Here is a 23,741-nt window from a genome sequence, read left to right as displayed (position 1 = left end):
GGATTACAGGTGTGCACCACCACATCTGGCTAATTTTGGGGTTTTTTTAGTAGAGACTGCATTTTGCCATGTTGACCAGGCTGGTCTCAAGCTCCTGACCTCTGGTGATCCACTTGCCTCGGCCTCCCAAAGTGCTGGGATTACAGGTGTGAACCACTGTGCCTGGTCAGAAAATAATTACTTATGGGCATATGCAGAGGCACAAAAGTGAAGTGAAAGCATTCTCTTTTATATTGTAACATCACTGAATGCTTATTTTCTAAAATAATAACCGCAGCAATAATAATAGAGAATACCTTGCTGTCCAAATGTGATTGGATATCTTCCTTTTGTCCTGATTTTACTGCGAATGGCACATCTATAAAATGTTATACACAGATACACTCATGAGAAAATTTATCACTATGAATTTTATATACCTATACAAGTTTGTCTTCACCCATAAATATTTCAGTGAAACAAAAGTAATAACAAAAACAAAAAGAAAAAAGTTTCAGGGAATTGAGGAGTTGAAGTCGTTTCAGGAAAAAGTTGGTAGTATAAAGAAAGACAGAAAAATACTGTGGGAAAGAAATGAATATTATGTTTGGATCTACATAGGTTGGTGGTTTTTCTATTGAAAATACTTAGTATACGCTGTTTTTCAGATATATTCACTAACTTACCACCTCGAACATTTTTGAATCAAAATTAAATTTTCATTATTTGTGTGCTCTTGTGGAGCACTCTCAATAATACCCATACCATTTTGTCTTTTTCCATTTGCTGGCTCTGTTGCTTTCTCCTATTAAAAAGAAAAGAACAGCAACTTCAGAAAACATTGTATTTACTCACCATTCTGTCAGTAAGACAACAAAAATGTACTGTGTTTATCAAATCATAAGCAATATTTGGGGAGAAGCTAAAAATATAAGTAAAAGTCAGGTCCTGCCTTATATTTCAGCAAAGTTAGAGATATATAAAAGGTAATAAAAACAGAAAAGTGTAGTCCATGAGTTCTACAACTAAAGTGAAAAAAGTAAGTACAGGCACAAGGAAAAGAACAATCAGTTCTACTTGGGGAGTTCAGGAAATGCTACAAAGATAGAGCCATATTTTGAAACATAGACCAAGAAAAGAACAGTGAGGGCAGGAAGGGTTTCTAGACAGAGAAGCATGCTCAAAACGATGAGGCATGAAATGATAGGGCAAATGAAGGGTACCAAAATAATGCTGTAAGAGTGGAACATAGTGAGAGGGAATGGAATGGAGAGACAAAATGGGAGAATCAGGCCAAACCACAAAAGATATGGGCCACACTAGAGTGTGAACTCTCCCCATCATGTAACGGGGAACCATTCAAAAGCAGATGAGTTATATATCATTATAAATATATTTTATAAAAGTCACCTTGGCAGCAACAAAAAGATAGATATGAACATGGCATGGGGGAAATTAAATAAGAGTATTTCAAAATTATGAGTCAGAGAGTGAATTATGATAATGAGATATAAAAAATGCTAAGCAGTAGAAAATATAGAATTTGCAAGTGACTGAACTGATGATTTGAGAAAGTGCTGAAATGTAGAAATTGTCCTACTTCAATGTTTCAGTGCTACTAACTAGGTGTTATTTCCTAGGATGATGAAACCAGATGACAGAGTAGATTACAAAACATCAGGAAAGGGTCAAGGACAAGGTCTTCAGTGTGTGACATAACAAATTTGAGGCACCCAGAAAGCAAGAGTGGATGACCTTACTCAGGAAAAGCATATAATGTGAAGAGGAGGAATATTTTCAAATTATACTAAAGTCACAGAATTAAATCATGCAAAACTATACCCTTCTCTGAAGTTTTGAAAATGAAAACAAGAGGAGAAAAAAATCTTGAGATTCAAAATTTCGATTATATATTTCAACATTTGTTTCAAGGATATAAAATATACTTTTACTAATGTACACAAACATTTATTTCTGAAATATTATGGTAATATGCATTTTTAATTCAATGAAAAATTTAATTCTAAAACATCAACTCAAGATGCTGCTCAAGCAGGACCCCGTATTCACATAAGGAGAGAAAACGGGGACTGAAAAATCACATCAGGCCAGGCATAGTGGCTCACACCTGTAATCCCAACACTTATGGAGGCAGAGGCGAAAGGACAGCTTGAGTCCAGGTGTTTGAGACCTCCCTGGGCAATATGGAAAGACCTCATTCTCCACACACAAAAATCAAGTCAGCAGAATTTCTGAGTTTTAGAGATGCAAAACTTTATGTATAAGGTTTAACAACTGTGAATGCTGAAGTTAATAAAGCTTCCTGACAATAACATAAAATGTCTTTATTGCCAGAGATATTTTTAAAATTAGAAAATTATCTTCTGGAGATAATTGTTTATACTTTCTTGGAAATCTTAACTTTCTTATAATCTTATGATAACAGGTAGTTTATTTTTAAAAATCATAAATTTTCATTACATTTTGATGTGTGCATGTCTATTTTATACCAATATTATTAGAAATCAGAATATCTCCAGAAATAATTTCTGAATTTATTTACTTTAATATTTTATTTATTTTTGTGGGTACATTATGCACGTATTAATACACATTTATAAGGTACATGAGGCATTTTGATACAGGCAGGCAATGTGAAATAAGCACATCATGGAAAATGGAGTAACCATCCTCTCAAGCATTTATCTTGTGAGTTATAGGCAATCCAATTACATTCTTTAAGTTATTTAAAAATATGCAATTATTATTGACTATGCTCACCTTATTGTGCTAACAATAGTAACTCATATTCATCCTTTCTATTTTTTGTACCCATTAACCATCCCCAACTCCTGCCAAACTCTATTACCCTTCCCAGCCTCTGGTAACCATCCTTCTACTCTATGCCTACAAGTTGAATTGCTTTTTTAGAACCCAGAAACAAGCAAAAACATGCAATGTTTGTCTTTCTGTGTCAGGCTTATTTCACTTAACGATTTCCACTTCCATCCACGATGTTGCAAATGATTGGATCTCATTCTTTTTATGGCTAAATAGTACTCCATTGTATATCTGTACCATATTTTCCTTATCCATTCATCTGTTGATGGAATCTTAGGTTGTTTCCAAATCTTAGCTGTTGCAAATAGTGCTGCAACAAACATAGGAGTGCAGTTATTTCTTTGATATACTGATTCCCTTTCTTTTGGATATATACACAGCAGTGGGATTGCTGGATCATATTGTAGCTCAATATTTAGTTTTTTGAGACATATCTGAACTCTTCTCCATAGTGATTATACTCATTTACATTCCCATCTATAGTGTACAAGGGTTCCCTTCTCTTCACGTCCTCACCAGCAATTGTCGTTGCCTATCTTTAGGATATAAGCCATTTAAGCTGAGGTGAGATAATATCTCATTGTAGTTTTGATCTGCATTTCTCTGATGATCAGCGAAGTTGAGTACCTTTTAATATGCCTGTTTTCCATTTGTATGTCTTCTTTTGAGAAATGTCTGTTCAAATCTTTTCCCCATTTTTTGATTGGATTATTAGATTTTTTTTTCTACAGAGTTGTTTGAGCTTCTTACATATTCTGCTTATTAATCCCTTGTCAGATGGGTAGCTTGCAAACATTTTCTCCCATTCTGTGGATTGTCTTTTCATTTTGTTGACTGTATCCTTTGCTGTGCAGAAGTTGTTTAACTTGATTCGGTCACATTTGTCAATTTTTGCTTTTGTTGCCTGTGCTTGTGCAGTATTACTCAAGAAATTTTTACTTAGACTATTGTCCTAGAGATTTCCCCCAATGTTTTCTTGTACCAGTTTCATAGTTTGAGGTCTTAGATTTAAGTCTTTAATCCATTTTTATTTGGCTTTTGTATATGGTGAGAGATAGGGGTCTAGGCAAGGTGTGGTGGCTCAGGCCTGTAATCACAGCATTTTGGGAGGCTGAAGCAGGCGGATTACCTGAGGTCAGGAGTTTGAGACCAGCCTAGCCAACATGGTGAAACCCCTTCTCTACTAAAAATAGAAAAATTAGCAAGGCATAGTGGTGGGTGCCTGTAACCTCAGCTACTTGGGAGGCTGAGGCAAGAGAATCACTTGAACCCAGGAGGCAGAGGTTGCAGTGAGCCAAGATTGTGCCACTGCACTCCAGCCTGGGTGACAGATCCAGACTCCATCTCAAAAACAAACAAAACAAAACAAACAAACAAAAAAAGCATAGTGGTCTAGTTTCATTCTTCTGCATATAGATACCCAGTTTTCCCAGCACCATATATTGAAGAGACTGTCTTTTCCCCCAGTGTATGTTCCTGGTGCCTTTTTCAAATGTATGTTCACTGTAGGTATGTGGCTTTGTTTCTGGTTTCTCTATTCTGTTGCATTCGTCTGCTTTTATGACAATACCATGTGTCTGCTTTTATGATAGTACCATGATGTTTTGATTACTATAGCTCAGTAGTATAATTTAAAGTCAGGTAATGTGATTTCTCCACATTTCTTTTATTTGTTGTTTTGTTTTTATTTTTGTTTTCTTTGTTCTCATCTGCATATTCTTTTTTTATTATACTTCAATTTCTAGGGTACATGCGCACAATGTGCAGGTCTATTACATATGTATACATGTGCTGTGTTGGTGTGCTGCACCCATTAACTCATCATTTACATTAAGTATATATCTTAATGCTATTACTCCCCCCTCCCCCCACCCCATGACAGGCCACAGTGTGTGATGTTCCCCTTCCTGTGTCCAAGTGTTCTCATTGTTCAGTTCCCACCTATGAGTGAGAACATGCGGTGTTTGGTTTTCTGTTCTTGTGATAGTTTGCTGAGAATGATGGTTTCCAGCTGCATCCATGTCCCTACAAAGGACATGAACTCATCCTTTTTTATGACTGCATAGTATTCCATGGTGTATATGTGCCACATTTTCTTAATCCAGTCTATGATTGATGGACATTTGGGTTGATTCCAGGTCTTTGCTATTGTGAATAGTGCCACAATAAACATAAGTGTGCATGTGTTTTTATAGCAGCATGATTTATAATCCTTTAGGTATATAGCTATAAATGGGATGGCTGGGTCAAATGGTATTTCTAGTTCTAGATCCTTGAGGAATCCCCACACTGTCTTCCACAATGGTTGAACTAGTTTACAGTCCCACCAACAGTGTAAAAGTGTTCCTATTTCTCCACATCCTCTCCAGCACCCGTTGTTTCCTGACTTTTTAATGATCACCATTCTAACTGGTGTGAGATGGTATCTCATTGTGGTTTTGATTTGCATTTCTCCGATGGCCAGTGATGATGAGCATTTTTTCACGTGTCTGTTGGCTGCATCAATGTCTTCTTTTGAGAACTATCTGTTCATATCCTTCACCCACTTTTTGATGGGGTTGTTTGTTTTTTCTTGTAAATTTAAGTTCTTTGTAGGTTCTGGACATTAGCCCTTTGTCAGATGAGTAGATTGCAAAAATTTTCTCCCATTCTGTAGGTTGCCTGTTCACTCTGATGGTAGTTTCTTTTGCTGTGCAGAAGCTCTTTAGTTTAATTAGATCCCATTTGTCAATTTTGGCTTTTGTTGCCATTGCTTTTGGTGTTTTAGACATGAAGTCCTTGCCCATGCCTATGTCCTGAATGGTATTGCCTAGGTTTTCTTCTAGGGTTTTTATGGTTTTAGGTCTAACATTTAAGTCTCTAATCCATCTTGAATTAATTTTTGAATGAGGTATAAGGAAGGGATCCAGTTTCAGCTTTCTACATATGCCTAGCCAGTTTTCCCAGCATCATTTATTAACTAGGGAATCCTTTCCCCATTTCTTGTTTTTCTCAGGTTTGTCAAAGATTAGATGGTTATAGATGTATGGTATTATTTCTGAGGACTCTGTTACGTCCATCAGTCTATATCTCTGTTTTGGTACCAGTACTATGCTGTTTTGGTTACTGTAGGCTTGTAGTATAGTTTGAAGTCAGGTAGCATGATGTCTCCAGCTTTGTTCTTTTGGCTTAGGATTGTCTTGGCAGTGTGGCCTCTTTTTTGGTTCCATATGAACTTTAAAGAAGTTTTTTCCAATTCTGTGAAGAAAGTCATTGGTAGCTTAATGGGGATGGCATTGAATCTATAGATTACCTTGGGCAGTATAGCCATTTTCACGATATTGATTCTTCCTATCCATGAGCATGGAATGTTATTCCATTTGTTTGTGTTCTCTTTTATTTCATTGAGCAGTGGTTTGTTGTTCTCCTTGAGGAGGTCCTTCACATCCCTTGTAAGTTGAATTCCTAGGTATTTTATTCTCTTTGAAGCAATTGTGAATGGGAGTTCACTCATGGTTTGGCTCTGTTTGTCTGTTATTGGTGTATAAGAATGCTTGTGGTTTTTGTACATTGATTTTGTATCCTGAGACTTTGCTGAAGTTACTTATCAGCTTAAGGAGATTTTGGGCTGAGAAAATGGGGTTTTCTAAATATACAATCATGTCATCTGCAAACAGGGACAATTTGATTTCCTCTTTTCCTACTTGAATACCCTTTATTTCTTTCTCTTGCCTGACTCCCCTGGCCAGAATTTCCAACACTATGTTGAATAGGAGTGGTGAGAGAGGGCATCCCTGTCTTGTGCCAGTTTTCAAAGGGAATGCTTCCTGTTTTTGCCCATTCAGTATGATATTGGCTGTGGGTTTGTCATAAATAGCTCTTATGATTTTGAGATACATTCCATCAATACCAAATTTATTGAGAGTTTTTAGCATGAAGGGCTGTTGAATTTTGTTAAAGGCCTTTTCTGCATCTATTCAGATAATCATATGGTTTTTGTCTTCGGTTCTTTTTATATGGTGGATTACATTTATTGATTTGCATATGTTGAACCAGCCTTGCATCCCAGGGATGAAGCCAACTTGATCACAGTGGATAAGCTTTTTGACGTGCTGCTGGATTCAGTTTGCCAGTATTTTATTGGATTTTTGCATCGATGTTCATCAGGGATATTGGTCTAAAATTCTCTTTTTTTGGTGTGTCCCTGCCAGGCTTTGGTATCAGGATGAAGCTGGCCTCATAAAATGAGTTAGGGAGGATTCCCTCTTTTCTATTGATTGGAATAGATTCAGAAGGAATGGTACCCACTCCTCCTTGTACCTCTGGTAGAATTTGGCTGTGAATCCGTCTGGTCCTGGACTTTTTTTGGTTGGTAGGCTATCAATTATTGCCTCAATTTCAGAGCCTGTTACTGGTCTATTCAGGGATTCAACTTCTTCCTGGTTTAGTCTTGGGAGAGTGTATGTGTCCAGGAATTTATCCGTTTCTTCTAGGTTTTCTAGTTTATTTGCATAGAGGTGTTTATAGTACTCTCTGATAGTAGTTTGTATTTCTGTGGGGTCTGTGGTAATATCCCCTTTATCATTTTTTATTACGTCTATTTGATTCTTCTCTCTTTTCTTCTTTATTAATCTTACTAGTAGTCTATCAATTTTGTTGATCTTTTCAAAAAACCAGCTCCTGGATTCACTGATTTTTTGAAGGGTTTTTTTGTGTCTATCTCCTTCAGCTCTGCTCTGATCTTAGTGATTTCTTACCTTCTGCTAGCTTTTGAATGTGTTTGCTCTTGCTTCTCTAGTTCTTTTGATTGTGATGTTAGGGTGTCAGTTGTAGATCTTTCCTGCTTTCTCTTGTGGACATGCTAAAATTTCCCTCCACACACGACTTTAAATGAGTCCCATAGATTCTGGTGTGTTGTGTCTTTGTTCTCATTGGTTTCAAAGAACATCTTTATTTCTGCCTTCATTTTGTTATGTACCCAGTAGTCATTCAGGAGCAGGTTGTTCAGTTTCCACGTAGTTGAGCAGTTTTGAGTGAGTTTCTTAATCCTGAGTTCTAGTTTGATTGCACTGTGGTCTGAGAGACAGTTTGCTATAATTTCTGTTCTTTTACATTTGGCGAGGAGTGCTTTACTTCCAACTATGTGGTCAATTTTGGAATAAGTGCGACGTGGTGCTGAGAAGAATGTATAATCTGTTGATTTGGAGTGAAGAGTTCTGTAGATGTCTATTAGGTCTGCTCAGTGCACAGCTGAGTTCAATTCCTGGATATCCTTGTTAACTTTTTGTCTCATCAATCTGTCTAATGTTGACAGTGAGGTGTTAAAGTTTCCCATTATTATTGTGTGGGAGTCTAAGTCTCTTTGCAAGTCTCTAAGGACTTGCTTTATGAATCTGGGTGCTCCTGTATTGGGTGCATATATATTTAGGATAGTTAGCTCTTCTTGGTGAATTGATCCCTTTACCATTATGTAATGGTCTTCTTTGTCTCTTTTAATCTTTGTTGGTTTAAAGTCTGTTTTATCAGAGACTAGGATTGCAACCCCTGCTTTTTTTTGTTCTCCATTTGCTTGGTAGATCTTCCCTCATCCCTTTATTCTGAGCCTATGTATATCTCTGCACATGAGATGGGTCTCCTGAATACAGCACACTGATGGGTCATGACTCTTTATCCAATTTGCCAGTCTGTGTCTTTTAATTGGAGCATTTAGCCTATTTACATTTAAGGTTAATATTGTTATGTGTGAATTTGATCCTGTCATTATGATGTTAGCTGGTTATTTTGCTCATTAGTTGATGCGGTTTCTTCCTAGCATCGATGCTCTTTACATTTTGGCATGTTTTTGTGGTGGCTGATACCGGTTGTTCCTTTCCATGTTTAGTGCTTCCTTCAGGAGCTCTTGTAGGGTAGGCCTGGTGGTGACAAAATCTCTCAGCATTTGCTTGTCTGTAAAGGATTTTATTTCTCCTTCACTTATGAAACTTAGTTTGGCTGGATATGAAATTCTAGGTTGAAAATTCTTTTCTTTAAGAATGTTGAATATTGGCCCTCACTCTCTTCTGGTTTATAGAGTTTCTGCTGAGAGATCCTCTGTTAGTCTGATGGGCTTCCCTTTGTGGGTAACCCGACTTTTCTCTCTGGCTGCCCTTAACATTTTTCCCTTCATTTCAACTTTGGTGAATCTGACAATTATGTGTCTTGGAGTTGTTCTTCTCGAGGAGTATCTTTGTGGCGTTCTCTGTATTTCCTGAATTTGAATGTTGGCCTGCCTTGCTAGGTTGGGGAAGTTCTCCTGGATAATATCCCGCAGAGTGTTTTCCAACTTGGTTCCATTCTCCCTGTCACTTTCAGGTACACCAATCAGACGTAGATTTGGTCTTTTCACATAGTCCCATATTTCTTGGAGGCTTTGTTCATTTCTTTTTACTCTTTTTTTCTCTAAACTTCTCTTCTCACTTCATTTCATTCATTTGATCTTCAGTCACTGATACCCTTTCTTCCAGTTGATCAAATCGGTTACTGAAGCTTGTGCATTTGTCACATAGTTCTTGTGCCATGGTTTTTGGCTCTGTCAGGTCATTTAAGGACTTCTCTACATAGGTTATTCTAGTTAGCCGATCTTCTAATCTTTTTTCAAGGTTTTTAGCTTCTTTGCGATGGGTCTGAACTTCCTCCTTTAGCTCGGAGAAGTTTGATTGTCTGAAGCCTTCTTCTCTCAACTAGTCAAAGTCATTCTCTGTCCGCTTTGTTCTGTTGCTGGCAAGGAGCTGCATTCCTTTGGAGGAGAAGAGGTGCTCTGATTTTCAGAATTTTCAGCTTTTCTGTTCTGTTTTCTCCCCACATTTGTGGTTTTATCTACTTTTGGTCTTTGATGATGGTGACATACAGATGGGGTTTTGGTGTGGATGTCCTTTCTGTTTGTTAGTTTTCCTTCTAACAGTCAGGACCCTCAGCTGCAGATCTGTTGGAGTTTGCTGGAGGTTCACTCCAGACCCTGTTTGCCTGGGTATCAGCAGGAGAGGCTGCAGAAGAGAGAATATTGCTGAACAGCAAATGTTGCTGCCTGATCGTTCCTCTGGAAGCTTTGTCTCAGAGGGGTACCCGGCCATGTGAGATGTCAGTCTGCCCCTACTGGGGGCAGGCATCCCAGTTAGGCTACTTGGGGTCAGGGACCCACTTGAGGAAGCAGTCTGTCCGTTCTCAGATCTCAAACTCTGTGCTGGGAGAACCACTACTCTCTTCAAAGCTGTCAGACAGGGACATTTAAATCTGCAGAGGTTTATGCTGTCTTTTGTTTGGCTATGCCCTGTCCCCAGAGGTGGAGTCCACAGACGCAGGCAGGCCTCCTTGAGGTGCGGTGGGCTCCACCCAGTTCAAGCTTTCCAGCAGCTTTGTTTACCTACTAAAGCCTCAGCAATGGTAAGCACCCCTCCGCAAGCCTCATTGCTGCCTTGCAGTTAGATCTCAGAATACTGTGCTAGCAATGAGGGAAGCCCCATGGGTGTGGGACCCTCCTAATCAGGCGTGGGATATAATCTCCTGGTGTGCCATTTGCTAAGATCCTTGGAAAAGTGCAGTATTAGGGTAACAGTGACCCAATTTTCCAGGTGCTGTGTGTCACAGTTTCCCTTGGCTAGGAAAGGGAATTCCCTTACCCCTTGAACTTCCAGGGTGAGGCGATGCCTCACTCTGCTTCGGCTCTCGCTCGGTGGGCTGCACCCACGGTCCTGCACCCACTGTCCCACATGTCCCAGTGAGATGAACCCGGTCCTCAGTTGGAAATGCAGAAATCACCCATCTTCTGTGTCGCTCACGCTGGGAGCTGTAGCCTGGACCTGTTCCTATTTGGCCATCTTGGAACCACCCCCCTCCAGATTTCTTATTTTTGCATAGGATAGCTTTGGCTACTCTGGGTTTTTTATGGTACCATATAAATTTTAGGATACTTTTTTCTATTTCTATGAGGAATGTAATTGATATTTTGATGAGAATTGCATCGAATCTGTAGACTCTTTGGGGTAGTATGAAACTTTTAACAATATTGATTCTTCCAATTCATGAACATAGAATATTTTCCATTTTTTTGGTGTTCTATTCCATTTCTTCACCAGTGTTTCGTGGTTTTCAATGTAGAGATATTTCACTTCTTGGGTTAAGTTAGTCCCTAGGTATTTAATTTTACATTTAACTGTTGTGAATAAGATTACTTTCTTATTTCTTTTTCATATTGTTCACTGTTGGCATCTGGAAATGCTACCAATTTTTGTATGTTAATGTTGTATCCTGCAACTTTACTGAATTCATTTATCAGTTCTAATAGTTTACTTGTGGAGTCTTCAGGTTTTGTCACATATAAGATCATATCATCTATTTAAAAAGGATAATTTGACTTTCTCCTTTCCAATTGAATGTCCCTTATATCTTTCTCTTGTCTGATTGTGCTGGCTAGAACTTCCAGTACTATTTTCAGTAACAGTGATGACAGTGAGCATTCTTGTCATGTTCCACATCTTAGACGAAACCCAAATTTGGGTTCCCCACTCAGTATGATACTAGCTGTGGGTCTGTCATACATGGCTTTTATTGTTGAGGTATGCTCCTTCCATATCTAGTTGAGGGTTTTTATCATGAAGGGATGTTGAATTTTATCAAATGCTTTTTTGGCATCAATTAAAATTATCATATGGTTTTTATCCTTCATTCTGTTGATATGATGATCTTGTCGATTGATTTGCACATGTTGAACTATCCTTGCATCTCAGGGATGAATCTCACTTGGTTATGACAAATGATCTTTCTAATATATTGTTGAATTCAGTTTGCAAATATTCCATTGAGGATTTTTGCACTTTAAATATGTCATGCCACTCTCTCATGGCCTGTAAGGAGGTTTCCACTGAAAAATCAGATTCCAGATGCATTGTAGCTCCATTGTCTGTTGTTTCTTTTCTCTTCCTGCTTTTAGAATCCTTTCTTTATCCTTGACTTTTGACAGTTTGATTAATAAATGCTCTGAGGTAGTCTTCTTTGGGTTAAATCTGCTTGATGTTCTATGACCTTCTTGTACTTGGATATTAATATCTTTCTCCAGGTTTAAGATGTTCTCTGTTATTATCCCTTCAAAAAAACTCTCTTTCTTTCTTTCTTTCTTTCCTTTTTTTTGTTTTTTTTAGATGGAGTCTCACTCTGTTGCCCAGACTGGATTGCAGTGGTGTGATCTCAGCTCACTGCTACCTCCACCTCCTAGATTCAAGTGATTCTTATACCTCAGCCTCCCAAGTAGCTGGGACTACAAGCATGTGTCACCACACCTGGCTAATTTTTGTATTTTTAGTAGAGATGGAGTTTCACCATGTTGGCCAGACTGGTCTCAAACTCTTGACCTCAGGTGATCCACCTTCCTTGACCTACAAAAGTGCCAGGATGATAGGCTTAAGCCACCATATCCAGCCTGTATTTCTTAAAAAAGATGAAATTCAGTTTTTATGAGACTGGCTCTAATAAAGATGAACATTAGTGGTTTATTAGGGATATGGGCAGATCAGCCAAATTGCCACATCTCTGCCAGCTGCTGTGTGAGGCTCATGAGTAGTGACCACTGAGTGGCCAGGACAGCAGCAGGTGCTGCAGGAACAAGTGCTTCCTCACTGGTGGCTCTATCTTGAAAACCCATGGCCCATGTCCCAAGGCATGGAAAGAGTTGGGGGAGCCTCACCTCATAGCCATCATCACCTCAGGCCATGAGAATTATTGCTAGATTACTGTCTATGTTCTCTTAAGGCCCAAGGTCTCTCAAGTCACCCTGCCTGGCCTGGGACTCACCCTTCAAGGCTATGGGCTCCCCTCTGGACCACAGCATGTCCAAAAATGCCATCCAAGAGTCAAGTCTTAGAATCAGGGACCTTCAAGAGCCCACTTGGTGCTCTACCCCGCCACCCGCATGGCCGTGCTGGTGCCTAAGGTGCAAGACAAAGTCCCCTTTATTTTTCCTTCTGCTTTTCTTAAAGATTTTGCCCCATAGCCACCACAGCTGGTTATATGCTGAGTCTCACCTCAGGCCAGCAAGTCACAGAGGCTCACCCAAGCCCTTCGATGTAGTACCTGGGTGTCACTGTTGTTCATTAAGGGCCTAAGGGCCCTTCAGTCAGCAGATGAGGAATGCTGCAAGTCCAGGACTGGGTCCTTTCCTTCAAGGCAGCGGGTTCCCTTCTGGCCCAGGGCGTGTCTAGAATGTCAGAGAGCCAGGGCCTGGAATGGGACCTCCCAACTCTGGCCAGTGCCCTACCTTGCTGCTGTGGCTCAGCTGGTATCTTAGATGTAAAACAAAGTGCTCCCCACTCTTTCCTCTCCTCTCCTCAAGCAGAATGAAGGAGCCTTTATTAGAGCTGTGAGCTGTGCAGCCTGAGATTAGGGGTGGGTTGATGCCAACACTCCCTTGGCTACCCCAGCTTGTATCTCAATATGGCATATCTTCCCCACCCAGCTTGTTGTCTCTTGGCCTAGTTCAGCACTAGGACTCACCTGTGAATTACAGTCCTTATGGCTTAGACTGCCTTTTGACGTTACTTGGAGACACAAAGTGCTGTAGCCCTCGGTGGCAAGGTTTATAGACACTCAAGTTCAGACCACCAGGACTGGTGATTTTCCTCTGGCTAGGGCTGGTTTAAATGCTCCCTCCATGGGTGGACATCAGCTGAGTTTGGTCTAATTTTCCTTTTTGCTCTAACAGAACAGCACTGAGTTCACAGCCTCACACTTGCTGTGTTCTCCCTCCCCCAGCACTCAGAGACACTCTCCACACTATGTCAGGCTGCTAGGGATGGGGGAGGGGTGATGTCAGCCATTCAGGACTTTAAAAAATCTCTTCAATGCCTCTTTCAGTGACATGAAGTTAAACCTAGGTACTGTGAGTGTTCACCTTACTTTTGGTTCTTATGAAGTTGTTTTTTCCTGTGTAGATAGTTGTTAACTTGGTGTCCTTGTGGTCGTGGGGAACAGTGGAATTTCTATTCCTTCATCTTCTTCCCTGAATTTATTTAAGAGGATTTTACCTTGAAATTTATTTTCTCATTTAATGGATAAAATTAAGAACCTCCTTCATATAACCAGAAATTTTAACTAAAGATTAAATATAATTATTTATGTTCTTTATTCTCAGAAACCTCTAAAACAGCTATCAAGATTATATGAAAGAGTAAGATAAATTAGTTAAGTCATGGATATGCCAAACACTAAGTTAGAAAACTTAAATGAGAAGCAAGAGTCAAAAATTAAGAATTCATAATAAATCTGATAAGGCCTAAAACAGATTTCACTGTGCATTATTTATCAACAAGGTTTTACTAGATCAAATATATGACATAATTGCTAAATTCAAAGATGTGAGGATATAAATTTCCTTTTTAAGAATTGATACATAATAGATGTGCGTATTTTTGAAGTAAATGTGATAATTTGATACATTCATATAATCAAATTAGGGTAATTGGGGTACCCATCACCTTAGTTATCTTTTCTTTCAAATGTATAGTAGATTAATGTTAACCACAGTCACTCTTATATTTTCTTTCAGTTCTTCATAAAAATCAGCTATAAAACATTCAAAGGAATCTCAGCAACTTTTTTCATTATCTTTTTTTTCTTAATTTGCATTTAAAATAATTTCTATCATATTTTATAATGTAAAGAGTTCCTGCACTCATTAAATCCCACAGTTTCTGATGTGTTTTTACAATAATCTGACTCAACTTGACTCTGTTACTCAATCTTTACATTTATCTTGCCTCTCTTTAATAAATTCTTCCCCTTTATCCACCTCTTCAGCTTCATATTTGTTAAGCTGCTGTTGTGGGTTGCTTTCTAATTCTTTAGTATAAGTTGTTTCTATTCTGTTTCTCAAAAAAAGCTAAGGACAAATGATTGTATAAATTTAGCTCCTTCCAAGAAACAGAGAAAAAAAGAATAAATCTTGTAGGGCAATGATAGATGAATAAAAGTCTCACATAGCTACTATGTAGAAAGCTACACTAAGTATGCTAGCAGTGAAGACACACATGGATTGAAAGAAGAGACGTTGTAGAGAATGTGTTCTAGGAGGAAAAACATAGGTTGGGATAAATCATTTTTAAAAGATTGGGGAGGAGGGAGAAAGAAAGAAACAAACAAAAAGACATAACCTACCAGTCAATCAAGTATGAGCTTGAAAGAAAGCCACGGAATAAAGCCAAAGCCAAGGAAAAGGAGAAAAACATCACATACAGTAAGGTACATGGAGAAATACAGATGCATAACAGAGACTTTGGTTCATAGTATATTTCCAATAATACTGAGTAGTATTTATAATTAGCTTTTGGTAAAGATTTCTGTGATATAGAATTGAATTGTGTACTGTAAAATGAGACATTCAATTAGCTAAATATGGTCATCTACCACTACTTAAAAGCTGGAACATTACTACCTCAGAGAGAGAAAAATGGAAAAGGAAACATTCCATCAACTTTCTACTTGGAAGAAAAGTACTAATCAGAATTCTAAGCAGTAATATATGGATTGAAAACATGTATTTAGTAGAACATGGGTTGGGGCTTTTAAAATTTTAAATATTTTAAATCTAAAATTTTAATTTACACTTACAGTTGGAAGACTAGAAAATACATTAACACTTTAACCCTCTTTCCTATTGATGATCTATTTCTAATTTTCTTATTTATGACACATTTTTTCAATATAACTCATCTGAATTTATACATCCTAAATATTAAAAGTGAATATAAATTTAGGCTATATCTTATAAATGAATGGATTTATTTATTAGATATGTTAGGCATATTATATTATTGCTAACATTCCATTACATAGAAATGCATTTGTCTGTTCATTCGTAGTACTCCAGGATACAAAAAAAAGTTCCCTAACCTCCAGTAGCTCATAGTAATAAAAGAGTTTTTAAATGGTTACTAAATAAATACAAAAACTTCTGAAATTTGAAATTTTAGCATGTGATATAGGATTTGGTTTGGATATTTTTAAGAACCACAACACAAATAATTCTGAAATTAAGTCCCACTGTATGGTTATTAAGAGTCTCTGCTTCTAGAACTGTTTGTTATTTTGGACAAAGCAATCATTCTTCAATTAGGTCAAGAGTATTAAATATAGTCTTAATGAAATGACAGTGGAATTTCATTGTAATAAAGATTTTGAGAAAGAAAATGTAAATTTCTAAATTTCCACAGTGTTTTAAAAATCAGAGGCAGGTTCTTGCTATGTTGCCCAGGCTGGTCTCAGACTCCTGGGCTCAAGCAATTCTGCCACCTCAGCCTCCTGAATAGCTTGGACTACAGGCATGCACCACCATACCCAGCTACATTTTCACAATTTCTAATATTATTTTAGTCTAGTTACATAACCAAGGATAGAAATAGGAAAATAGCTCACACCTAAAAACTGTATATATAATACTAAAATAATGTATGTAAGAAAGAAAAGTACATGCTATCTGCTGTACAGTTTTTGAACCAAAAGTCATCAAGGAGATTCCATGATTACTATAATAAGTAATTAGATCCATTAAAGATTTATTTAGGCATAAGTATTATAAAAGCTATCTTAGTATAATTTAAACATCACACACAGTAAGAATACTTATTCAAATCAACCTTGACCAAATTTCAAATTTGCTCTATTATGAGAAAGCTTTGCCTAATATAATTTTCCTGTCACTACATATTTTCCAGCCCATTCTTTTTTCACCCCCACTCCCTCTACATATTTGCCAAGTCTTTGTTATTTATCAAAGTAAGAAATGTTCAAAAATGTTTAGTCATGTTTCTTTTATGGTTTTCTCTAATGAACTTTCCATAACCAACATAATACAATAATAAGTAGATTACTACTAAATTTCAAGAGTAAATGTTATAGAAAATTAAATTCAGAATGAGAAAATTAATTTTGCAAGAGACCTCTTTACCTCAGCATCAAAATCAAAGTCTTCATTAGCTGACATAGGTCGTGAGTCGTCAATAGATGGTTTGTTGAAAAGCCTTTAGAATAAAAATATACAACAAAAATGAGTGTGTTAATTTCTTTAAGCAATTAGAAGGTCCATACCTGAGTGCCCTCCCAAAACAAAACAAAACAAAAAACAAAAGTAAATCTTGTGGAAGTTCAGCTATCTGTATTTAAAATAATATCTCTTAATATAATTAAAATTTGGCCTCTGTTGTGGTAAAGATCTTAATTACCTATTTCTACTTCCTCCTCTCCAAAGCTACGGAACAGTCCATGAAGACTCACCCTTAATTCCATAACAAATCATGACAGCTAATATATTGGTAGAGCCTGAGAATAATTGGGCTTCGCAAATTATTTGTTCTGGAGGCAGAACTTAAAATCCAAGTAATGGCTGATGTAACTTTTGTTACTTGAACTGGAAGACACCTGATAGCTTAAAATAAAGTGAAAAGATCCACTGTCCCTTCTCCATGATCTATCTCTGGTTCAAAGACTAATCTGTGTCACTTGAAAATGGCAGTCTTGGTTCTTCTGCTTGGAAACCACTTAAGCAGGCCCCCATTGCTTCCCTTTTCCTTAAAATATTACAGAATCTTCCCTGACACATCTAAAATACTTGAAAGCTAAATGTATGAATGTCAAAGGACAAATGTATATATTGTTATTAAAAATGATCTTCTGGGAGATATTAAAACTTAATTATAAAATCTAATTATTTTCCCTACATAGACTCTGCCAAATTCAGGGCCACATAAAGTACGAAGCTCTTAAAAACCTCCATAGGCACTCAGATACCAAACGAGAGAGACTTCTGGAAAAACAGAATCCTGGTAGTTGTATCTCTATTTCCCTAAGAACTATCTAAATATCTTTCTTTCTATGGGCTCCCACTTCCAGATCCCTCTTCTGCAGGGCTCTATGGCAGTCTCCAACCTTTAAATCTTTAGCCAATGAAAGCACAAATTCCTAAAAGAGTGGGCTCAAATGACCAAGAGACAGAGCTCTCAATTTTATTGCTGCTAGAAAACAAGCTAAATGGAATTTCAGTTGTCTTCCCCCAGCATAGCCATGTTATCAGCTACCAAACTGAAGGTCCATGACTGATTTGCCAGATAATCTGACCCCAGCCCTACTTGAATTGGGAAAAGAGGCAGAGGTAAGAGGATATGTGCTCTGGGGCACAGATCTACATAGTTCAGGAAACTTCAGTCCTCTAGTACTGGAGGGACTCTGAGCCCTCCCTCTATAAGTTGGGGGTGGAAGTAGATAATACTACAATTCAATCTGCTATAGAGACTCTTCTCAATGGCTCAAATTCTTTTAACATCTTTCAATAGAAACTTTGAAGTTGATCAGTCACTCTAATTAAACAAACAAGAGCAGCAATCTGTTCAGGACTCCCCTGAACCACCTACTTAAACATGCCCTTCTAGATAAATCCCAATATCCTGTCTTCTTCATTACTATAATTTATCTTTATAAAACTTGTCATAAACCCCAATATTCACTTCTCTTTTCTAAAAACCTTATTCCCATCCAACCCAGTGTTATTTCTCTTCAAACGTGGGCTTCCCCTACTAGTTTAAGTCTTCTCTTCCATTGGGTTCCCCAGTTAATTCCCTTCCTAGGCTCATCCACTGTGCTCACTAGACCCACTTTCCCTTTCTATTATTAAAACACTCATTAAAAGGATGATAAAGAAGGAAGAGTAATGAGCTTTGAAATAGGTTCAAATCTCATTTCTGCCACTTCCTATATCCAAATAAGTCATCTTAATCTCTTTGAGTTTCAGATTCTCCATCCGAACAACCACTTCACCAGAATGTTAAACACAGGTTGAAGTACTGGAGGGTATTTTGATTAGTCACTAAGATTCCTTAAAATCCTGAAATTGTGTATGCTTTTGATTCTATCTGTATAAAAATGGGGAATACTTAGCTGGCAGAAATGGAAAAATAATAGAACAAAGGAAACACCACAGAAAGCAGAGAAGAAAGTTAACAACTAAAGAAAAGATTGTAGAAAAGTCATGGAAGAAGAAAAAAGACTCTTAAAAAAAGCCCATGGAATTAAGCAGGGTAGTGGCCTAAAGGGAAAACTAAAGTAGGGAGTCAATAAGTAGAGAAATCAATTAGAAATAGGCTCTATTTAGATGCTAAATATAACTAACATAATAAGTAAATGTAACATAAACAGCCTTCACTTACAATAAAATAATTCCTCTCTAGGACATGACTGGTCTTGTCTATGTAAAACCCATGCTCCTGTGGCCATAGCTAAGTGAGATCTGCCCTAAAATGTTTGATAGTAAAAGCAAGGTACTGATTACCTCTGAAATTGCCAAATATATTAAAACAAACTCTTAGACTAACCAGGCTTCTGAGAAAAACTATAAATGAGAGTTAACTAAATTTGACTTTTTGAATCGATCTGGTTTGGACCTGTACCTTGATTCCAGTGCTGTACAGGTCTCTGCCAATCTATGCAGAGGGGCAAGAGAAGGGATTTGGGAGCCAGGCAGGCTGCCAGTCAAATCATGGGCCAGCTACTTGTTAACTACGGGGACATGGGGCAGTTAATCAACCTAACTGAACCACAGTTAGCTCATTAGGAAAAAGTAGGTTATAATAACAGAGAACCTTTCAAAGCTGCTGTAATAACTATATGAGATGAGATAAGCACATAAAATAGTGTCTATTCCAGAGTACAACACTCAACAGATGTTAGTTTCTTTTCTCTATATTACCTCAGGTAACATATAATATTTTTAAAATCTGTAAGTCCTACCTTTTTACAGGATATCCAGGAATCTCATCCACTATTAAAGAAAAAAATGCATTTTAAGTCAACAATAGAAAAACACAGAATATTGAAAGTATAAGAGGGCCCAGTGGTACACGCATGTAATCCCAACTACTCAGGAAGCTGGAGGCCAGGGGATCACTTGAGAAGCCCAGGGGTTTGAGACCAGCCTGGGCAACACATTGAGACTCTGCCTTCATTAAAAGAAATCATGTATACTTTTGTGCATGCTTTAGACCTTTCTTTTTTTTTTTTTTTTCCACAAAGTATTCCTTTAGGACCATACCTTGAGACTACACTAGAACTAATATTGATTATACTACTGGTAGGCAATTACTACATTAAGAATTCTTACTTCTCCTCCTTTGTATCAATCAAATGCAAAAGAGAATGGGATTTGCCAAAATGTGATACCTACAAATGAATTTCTGTGCACAATAATCATAATCCTAACCAAACCCTATCAGACTGACTAGCATCACTAGCAAACTGAGTCAAACTTCAAGAACATGCTTTCTGGACTAATGAACTAGTAGTAGTTAGAACAGCATACAGTAATGCTTCATTCATTTTTATAATGATGATGCATCTGGTTGGGTGCAGTGATACATGTCTGTAGTCCTACCTGCTCCTTTGGCTGAGGCAGGAGGGCTGCTTGAGGCCAGGAATTCAAGGCCACAGTCACACTAGTCAATAGCTACTGCATGCCAGCCTGGGCAACATAGTGAGACCACATCTCTTAAAAAAACTAAATAAATAAATAAATAAATAAAAGACTGTGTATCGTTCAGGTAACTGTGATGATTGTAGAATAACATATAACCGTCAGATATACTATAATACTGTACTACTGATCATAGAGTTATGTTTTGTTTTCAATCTTTTTCTTAAATTTTTATAAAACAACAAAAATAAATTTTACCTATTAAAGTCAGTTCTTAATAGAACAAGTCAAAATGCCCAAAAAATGCATCCAAAGTGCAGTATGAGTTTTTCATTGCTCCCACCAGTGAATTTGATTATGAAGGATCAACAGGACTTTTAACTTATTGAAGGGGGAAGAAAGTTATCTTGTATATAAATGACTAAAATGGTGAGAGTCTGATTGTCCACATAATCTAATTAAATCAATTTACTAATTTCTGAAGAAATGTAATTCCAGAAAGGCATTTTACATTTAAACAGTGTGAAATAAAACAATTTGTATTTGACAATCCAGGACACACTTAAAATCTTGGCAGACCATCATCATTCACCCTGTCATTGTGGTGCAGATATAAAGAAGTTTATTTAGCATTGGAAAGTAACAGAATACCATATATACTTTAGGATAGGTAGCCAATTCTTTTAAAATCAAATAATAGACATTTGTCAAATATACATATGTTAGAAATGTGTTCTAATAGTACTTTCTTTAAGGATGAAGTTCAAAGGGAAGCAGTGAAAGCAGAGATATCACAAGAGGGCAGATGAAAAGGAGATTGCACTAATAAATAGAGTCAGGTACTGACTTCCCTACTGATGTCACCAGAATTCCAAAAATACTGAGAACTACTCTATATAGCATATCACCTCATATGTTTCTGTGATATTACATTAGTGTTCTGCAATAAAATATTTAAATCAAAAGAAATTCAAACTGCTGATCTGTAAACTATTTCTGATCAAAACTTAAAATTTTGTCAAAGCATGGTTATATTTTGATTCCATGTTAGAGGAAGGATATGAGTATCTGATAATGGCTTCCAGTTGTTGCTGTCAGATTTTTGTTTGGGAACACATCTAGAAGAGCTTATTAAGGGTTTGAGTACAAAACAAGCATTTCCCCAAAAACCAGATAAGAAAGATTACATTTTTCCTCATGTAGACCCTTAGGTTCTAAAAATTCTGGGAAAATGTTGGCACAGCAACTCACCATCTAGGCCTGATTCTGTGTAGGTAGCTGCTGCAGTTACAAAAACATTAGGTAGGATGGTGGTAGGTGTATTCTTCCATACTTGAACACCAGAAGTACCATGTACCTAAATAATAGACCTTACAACTCTAAAAGTGTTCTTTTGAAGAGAGTACCACCAAAGAGCTTTTAAAATATTAATTTAACTTACTTTTTAGTAATCTTACTTGTTAGAATTTATATTCCCCCTCCTTGAAATTCTCACATTTTAAAATTTTTGCAACACCCCATCCTCTGATAACCTCTCCAACTTTTCTCTAGCCACTGCTCAGGCTTCTTTACTAACTTCTTTTCCTCTGGTAAATGTTGATATTCCCAGGATCTTGTCACTGGCCTTCTGATTATTCCATGTCTTTCCTATCATGGACAAGCTCATTCAGATCTATGACTTTGCCTACATTATTCCAAGTCTGCATCTCCAACCTCAGTTCTACCTCCAGCTAGAAATGCCTAAAATCCAATTACCTACTGAAAATACCCCACATGAATATTCCATTTAACTCCACATACGCAGAACGAGGTTAGTCATTCCTGCTGATCTGCTGCTCTTCTCCATTCACCTGCAAATCTCCTATTCCTTCCTCATGTCCAGGTTAAAAGCTAGTTCACAACCTGTAAATCATCTGAGATTTCTCTCTGTGCCCTAAATTTGTACATCCAATAATCACTAACTCATATTGTCTCTATCTCTTCTCTGCCTCTGCTTTGTATTTCCACTACCACTGGTTCTTAACTACTGGCTTTTACAGACTACCAACTATTAATATTATTTCTTAAATAAAAAAACAAGCAAAACAAATTAAAAAGGCAAAAACCAAGAGAAAGATAAACATTTTAAAATTACTAAGTAGCTTTCTAACATCATTTATTTCACCATGGATGGGTGAAAACCACATAATGGATTGATGCTAGTCCAAGGATTGGTGACAAGGAAGCTATAGCTTTGGCTACTGTAAAAGCTTCCTTTGTCTTCCAGTCTCTTTATGTGGTACTTTCCATCTATCCTCCATATGAGGAGTCATCCAACTGCAGGCTGCAGGCCCAACCCAGCCTTATTTACAAAACCCAGTTTTGTAAATAAAGTTTTATGGGAGCTCAGTCCTGCCTTTTGCTTACATATTATCTATGACTGCTTTCACACTACCATGGCAGGGTTGAGTAGATATGGCAAAGACCACATGGCCTGAAATATTTCCCACCTGGTTCTTTACATTAAAAGCTTATGAATACCATAATCGGAATGTCCTAATACTCAGATCTAATCTTGTGACTTTTCTGCTCACAATTCCATAATGAATTCCTACAGAAAACATTGCTGCCTCCCTACCCAATGACCATTCCTTATTCTTTCTTGCTGGAGAACTACAAGTCTGTTTGAATATTTATCATCCTAATACGCCTCCCCATCCCCAACAAGAGAAATGACTATTCTAATTTAATCATGGTCATTACATTTGTTTTCCCAGTGCCTGGTTTAGGAATGAGCATGTGGTGTAACAAAGCCAATAAAATGTGAAAGGAAGCCCACTGCATGCTTCTGAGTTTTCTCCCTATTTCAAAGAAACATGAGAAGAAAAGCAGCCCTTCCAGCCTTCAGAAATTGTGTTATGAGAACATGATGTTTGGAGCTCTTGCTAATTAGCCAGCCATGAAAGGAGACATGTACAAAACACTACTGACAGCACAGCTGAAAAAGGGACACCAAGTGGGACCCAGTGTTATCACTGAACCACCCACCAAAGCAACTCTGCTTCCTGTTGTTTTAGTCAATGTTAGTTAGGTCCTTTAGTATTTGCAGCCCAAAGCACTCTACCTGGTAAATTTCCCATAGCCTGCAGGATAAGATCTACTCAGTTTAACACTATAAAGTATTAAAAAGTCCATCATGAGCTTGCCTTACCTAGGTTTTTCCCTCATTCCCAACCACTCCCATCTCAGATTTTGCAACAGCAAAAAAGAACTGCTCATAAACCCTGCAAAGTTCACTCGAGCATCTTACCTTTTGCACCTGCTGCTCCTTCTCCCAAGCACGCCATCTTGTTAGATGTTCCTTCTGCCAAACATACAAACTTGTTAGATGTTCCTTCTGCCCACATCATTCTTCTGCCTCTTTACCTAGAAAAGTTCTACCCCTTCTGCATGCTTACCTGAAATTCTACCCACTTTTTGACAG

General features: G+C 37.5%; 1 protein-coding gene across 1 annotated transcript in view; it reads right to left on the bottom strand.

The window, feature by feature from the left end:
• Nucleotides 1-488: 488 nt before the first annotated feature.
• LOC103236322 (putative ankyrin repeat domain-containing protein 26-like protein) overlaps nucleotides 489-23,741 on the bottom strand; it is a 40,050-nt gene continuing 16,797 nt past the window's right edge. Inside the window, exons 6-9 of the mRNA XM_073015714.1 lie at nucleotides 23,568-23,621; nucleotides 19,600-19,630; nucleotides 16,769-16,841; nucleotides 489-784 (exon numbers count right to left, since the gene is read on the bottom strand). Of these exons, the coding sequence (XP_072871815.1) occupies nucleotides 662-784; nucleotides 16,769-16,841; nucleotides 19,600-19,630; nucleotides 23,568-23,621 (281 nt within the window). The 3' untranslated portion in view covers nucleotides 489-661. The remainder of the gene's footprint in view (nucleotides 785-16,768; nucleotides 16,842-19,599; nucleotides 19,631-23,567; nucleotides 23,622-23,741) is intronic.

Source organism: Chlorocebus sabaeus, chromosome 5 (genome assembly GCF_047675955.1).
Source record: "Chlorocebus sabaeus isolate Y175 chromosome 5, mChlSab1.0.hap1, whole genome shotgun sequence".
In the NCBI taxonomy this organism is placed as follows: domain Eukaryota; kingdom Metazoa; phylum Chordata; class Mammalia; order Primates; family Cercopithecidae; genus Chlorocebus; species Chlorocebus sabaeus.
Note: the sequence above shows the minus strand (reverse complement) of the source record. Positions and strands in the feature narration are given on the sequence as shown.